Source organism: Cibotium barometz, chromosome 2 (assembly GCF_041138505.1).
Source record: "Cibotium barometz isolate CiBa-2024 chromosome 2, ASM4113850v1, whole genome shotgun sequence".
In the NCBI taxonomy this organism is placed as follows: domain Eukaryota; kingdom Viridiplantae; phylum Streptophyta; class Polypodiopsida; order Cyatheales; family Cibotiaceae; genus Cibotium; species Cibotium barometz.
The window spans coordinates 39,775,237-39,780,096 of NC_141047.1; the positions used below are offsets into that span (position 1 = coordinate 39,775,237).

Sequence of the window (4,860 nt, forward strand, 5' to 3'; positions counted from 1 at the left end):
GTTGGGTCCACGACTCCACTTGTAGGTGAAGGGCAAGTGGCCACCATGAATGACGGGCTGGCCAGTTGTGTGCGAAGACTTTTTGGTGTTTCCGCCCGGTCAACGTTGATCGATTGAATGGCTGAAGTTCAGCCTATACATAGTAGCAGGGAGCCAGACTTGAAGAACTCTCGACGGAAGCAGATTTTTGCGCAACCAGGTAAAGTCCAATGATTTTATTGAATGCCAGCACTCTCTAATTGCCTACAACCTAGAAGAAGCTCACACCCTGTCGTGCTGCGTACTCGCAGGAAGCATCCTGCATGAGTAAGAATCCATTCTGGAAGGGAGATCATGCTACCGAAACGAGTGATCGATGTCCGCACCACGCTTAATAGCAGTAAAGAAGGTAGAATACGTCTCAAACCACCAGCAGGATGGGATTTCCACATCTTGTCACACACCTGGAGCCGTGGTATTAGAGATCTCTCTATCAGAATCGCCACAAAGATATTGGGCAAGGAGCTAACAGCAGCGGAGGAAGGGGGGGTCGATGCTTACAGCGAGGCTTTTAAACTTGAGGACTTCAGAGCCGATCGCTGCTATAAGCAAATGATGGAGCTCTTGGAATTGTTGGATGGAGATGGAGTACAGGAGATTTGGTTCGATGCCCTGTGCATCAATCAAACAGATGAGAAGGAGAAAGGCAGAGAGATCCAAAATATGGCAGCATACTACAGTCAGAGTTTAGCCTGTTATGTGGTGACTCATGGCATTGGACAAGGCTACAAACTTTGGCGTCATTGTGATTCATGTGGACGGGAGATCACCGGAGAACTACCGCGGTGGTTCACGCGAGTCTGGACTTTCCAGGAGATGATGCTTCCGAAGAGAATGATTTTCATTGTGGAGGGCTTGGGCGGCGAGCTCGTTGCGGCCGTGAATGGGCTGATTACAGCACAAAGGAAGAGTGGTTTGTGTAGATGCTTCTTAAATATTGGGGACGCCAAGTTGATGCAGGCTGCCTTGCGTGGTTTGGCTTTAGGCTTTGAACTGCTAACAGAACAAGGTCCTTTCGAAACATACATCGAACCACTTCTTGTTAATGCAGTCCAAAGTTGGCGAGGGGGATCAGAAGATCCTGACGAGATTCTTTCAAGCAACGACCGATGCAGTGAGTGTCACTCTCGTCCGATGATTCGGAAAGCAGCCGCGGCCGCCGCGGGGATATATTTGGTAGACAGGAAAGCCTATCTTGGAGTGATGCAGTCGGATTGTTTCATGAAGCAAGACTTGAGGAAAGTAGTGGTGCATTGGTACGCAAATCTTCAAGCTTCTCTTGGGGCCGGAGCAGCAGATCTAATTGACCAGGGCCGGCCAGCAGCAATGCTCACACTTCCAAGCAATGACCTGCAATTATGTGGCGAGTGCCACTCTCTCCAAAAGCAGAGGTCACACACACGAATCATCGTAAGTATTCAGATGTCGCGCGTTGGCCTTCAAATGCGTGCAGCCTTAATTTGAATTTCCCGTCAAAAATACTAAAACCCGGTTGATTATTACTTCTTGCAGGCCATTGTCCAGATGAGTCCGAAGTTCCGTTGTCCGTGTGGCATAATGCCCCACTTGGAATCGAGAAACTTCGCTACCTATATTCCATCATGCAGGAGGACGAGAAATTATTGCGGAGGCCGATGTCCGTGATAAAGGAGGTGCGGTCGCGAGATTGTGAGCGTGGGAGGGAGGAGGATCGTGTGCTGGGAATCCTAGGGCTCTTAGGAGTAGAGCTGCCGCAGCTGAGGACGGGCAAAAGGTTGGAAGAACAGGTGTGCGAAAAAAGAAACCGTCTTATTTTCATGGCTAAGATTTTATAAAAAATATTGAACCACTTTTAGCAATAGAAATGTAAATATTCGTACATACAGATTCTAAAAATGTAGATATTCGAAGGAGAAATAGGCTATGGTGAAATCACTTTTTTTTTTTTTGTTTTTGACTGGTTGAGAAATCAATTATTTTATAACACTCGAATATAGGTGGTGGAGCTTGCGAAGGTGTGCACTCTGAAATGTTTAGTGGAGCTTTGCGGGCAAGATGCGAAGGCTAGTGACAAAGATGGAATGTCGTGGATGCCGAGGTTTCACATCAGTCACGACGATGATTATCATTCCAGGTTTTTCGCATTTGCTAAAAGTTTGACGGCTGAGGTGCAGAGATTGGAAGTAGGTGATTCTGGCCGCATCAAGCTTTTGGGCAGGGTTGTATCTGGCTATGTACTCCCCGAATTTGCATTGTCAACGAGAATGAGACAAGATTCCGAGTTCAGACGACGGCAAGCTGGGTTAGCTTGCACCCATTTATTAGTTTTACGGCGACTCCCACTTGTACTCCGGCAAACTTCCCTACGCCCAAAAGATCATGGACCCATACGTTGTGGTGACTCCTTGTTAATTCCCTTATACATTTCTGAGCGTCCATCACCTTGCCTTATGGGCATTACTTCAAATGGCAATTGGGGGACGATTGAGGTGCCCATCTTTCACAACCCTGGCTCTCCAAGTACATCGACACCCATCCCTTACAGCGCAACCTTCCGAGTTCGGCTGTTGTTATTGGCATCAGGGGAAAATGATGAGATTATGTGGAAGCACATACTAATGATGGTTTGCTTCAGCAGGAACATTGTAGCTTCATCAGAGAAGCAGCAACAAAGTGAAGAGTTGCACAAGATTGGCATGTTAACGCAAGCGGTTACAGACAAATGCTCACCTTGGATGGTGAGACTTTTCGAACACACACAGCCAAGCGAGTGTGTGCTAGGTGGCTTTGGACAAGACTTGAAAAATTACATATAAAGTGATACAAGACTGCACAGAAGGGGTAGCGCTATCAGTCTAGCTTTTTGTGAGAATAATTAAGGAAGCAATTGTAAGGGTCAAGAGTAGAGAAAATTAGGAGACAGTGATTAACAATGTTGATATTATTCTCTCCCACTTTGGAACTCGTCATTTAGTAGTTTTAGATAATATTATCTTTTTGTCACAATGTTGTATATTTCTGTTTAGTCATTTTTTTTTTGTCATGAGATTGATGGCATGGCCCTAAGTATAATTGATGCTAATATCGACACTTATACGGAGGTTGACATTTTAAAAAAAAATAAGGCATTTTTAAAATCCAACCATGAATCATAATCATGGTTAGATAAGAAGAAATCATGGTTTTTGAGGATATGACTTTCTTTTTGTATGTATACTTTAGGTATTCTGGATATTAAATATAACATCTTTGCATACTCTTAAATGTTATGAGATCTTTTATCTTCTTAGTGTGCTTTTTTTTGTGATCATTTTTTTTCCATTTCGTGGTTATAAGCACGATTAAAGTATAATTATCAGCGTGGTTATAATGCGATATAAAATACAACCTAAGCATTTAAATCTGTAGAGCCGTGCGTTACCAACTGCATTTATAACCGAGAAACATGACTTTTTTAATTATCTAGATCCTTTAATTTCTATAAGCGAAACATGACTTTTTAAATTGCTAGATCATTTAATTTCTATAAGCGAAACGTGACCTTTTCAATATTTAGATCCTTTAATTTCTATGTGGACTGAGACACAACTATATGCCCTATTTTTTGTAGTGGAACTAATTAATAAGAATTTGATTTTTTGCATCACATATTTTTCCTTATTGGAATAAACACAAATTTTTGATTATCACATTGCCAAAGCTTTTTCTTTAGTAAAAGCTGGTAACTTTCGTTATATGGTAAGATCATATCCCCACAAGCAATCAAACACTTGAAATATTTAGAGAATAGCTAAAGACCCATGTCACCCATACCAAAACCTTACAATAGCATTGGCCAGTGCGAATAAGGACTAGTTGTATAAATAACATTATGCAAGACACAATTCCCATTTATGCAATTGAATTAGGGAGCCTAGTTGTATAAATAAATAACATTATTCTAATAATGCAAGACACAATTTCCCTTTATGCAATTGAGTCTAGTCTTACCTTCTTGCTCTCTTGCTTGTCTATGGTGAGAGAGAGAGAGAGAGAGAGAGAGAGAGAGAGAGAGAGAGAGTTAAGAGATTTTTGGGCCGAAAACGCGTTTCGGGCGCATCTGGACCTCCGTTTTTCAGAAAGCAGGCGATTTCGAGCACTGCGCGTAAGTCATCGATTCTCTGCAGAACTCTGTTTTAAGAACTGTAGGAAGACAGATTGACTGTGCAGACACTGTGGGTGCTGCAAAGAGGTCTACAGTTGCCATTGGGTGTATGTATGCACATTGAAGTCACTGGTTGTGCCATTTGAGAGTACTACAGTACCACTGCAAAAAATACAGCATTTGTGCAGGAAAAACCAGAGTGCAGTTTCTGGTAAAATTGTGTGTTTGGCAAGATGTCTAATGATGGCATAACACAGATTGTGGCTGAGAAGCTGGATAAGAATAACTTCCATGCTTGGAGGTTCAGGTTGACGAATTTCCTGATGGGAAAAGGCTATTGGGACTACATAGAAGGTGAGCATGAAGAGGCACCGGAGATACCGGATATAAATCCGACTGCTGCAGATGTGAAAGAGTTTAAAGACTGGAACCAAGGAGCCAGGAAGGTTATGTATTAGCTTTCCATTAGTATATAGAACACCATGATTGGGCACATTCAGGATGCCAAGTCCCCCAAGGAGGCATGGGACACCTTGGTAAAGCTCTATGAAACAAATACCAAGGCACGTAAGATACAGTTGAAGAATGAACTTCATACTGTGGAGAAAAAGAGCATGTCTGTGAATGACTATGCGCTGAAGATAAAGGGTATTGTGGAATCCCTTGCATCTATTGGTATGTCAGTAGATGATGATAAT

General features: G+C 42.7%; 1 protein-coding gene across 1 annotated transcript; it reads left to right on the plus strand.

The window, feature by feature from the left end:
- The first annotated feature begins 77 nt into the window (after positions 1-77).
- On the plus strand, positions 78-3,058 carry LOC147641058 (uncharacterized). Its single transcript, XM_086817776.1, has 4 exons — positions 78-199; positions 291-1,449; positions 1,552-1,805; positions 2,016-3,058. The coding sequence occupies exons 2-3, from the start codon at positions 334-336 to the stop codon at positions 1,681-1,683; spliced, it is 1,248 nt and encodes a 415-aa protein (XP_086673902.1). The 5' UTR covers positions 78-199; positions 291-333; the 3' UTR covers positions 1,684-1,805; positions 2,016-3,058.
- The last annotated feature ends 1,802 nt before the right edge of the window (positions 3,059-4,860 follow it).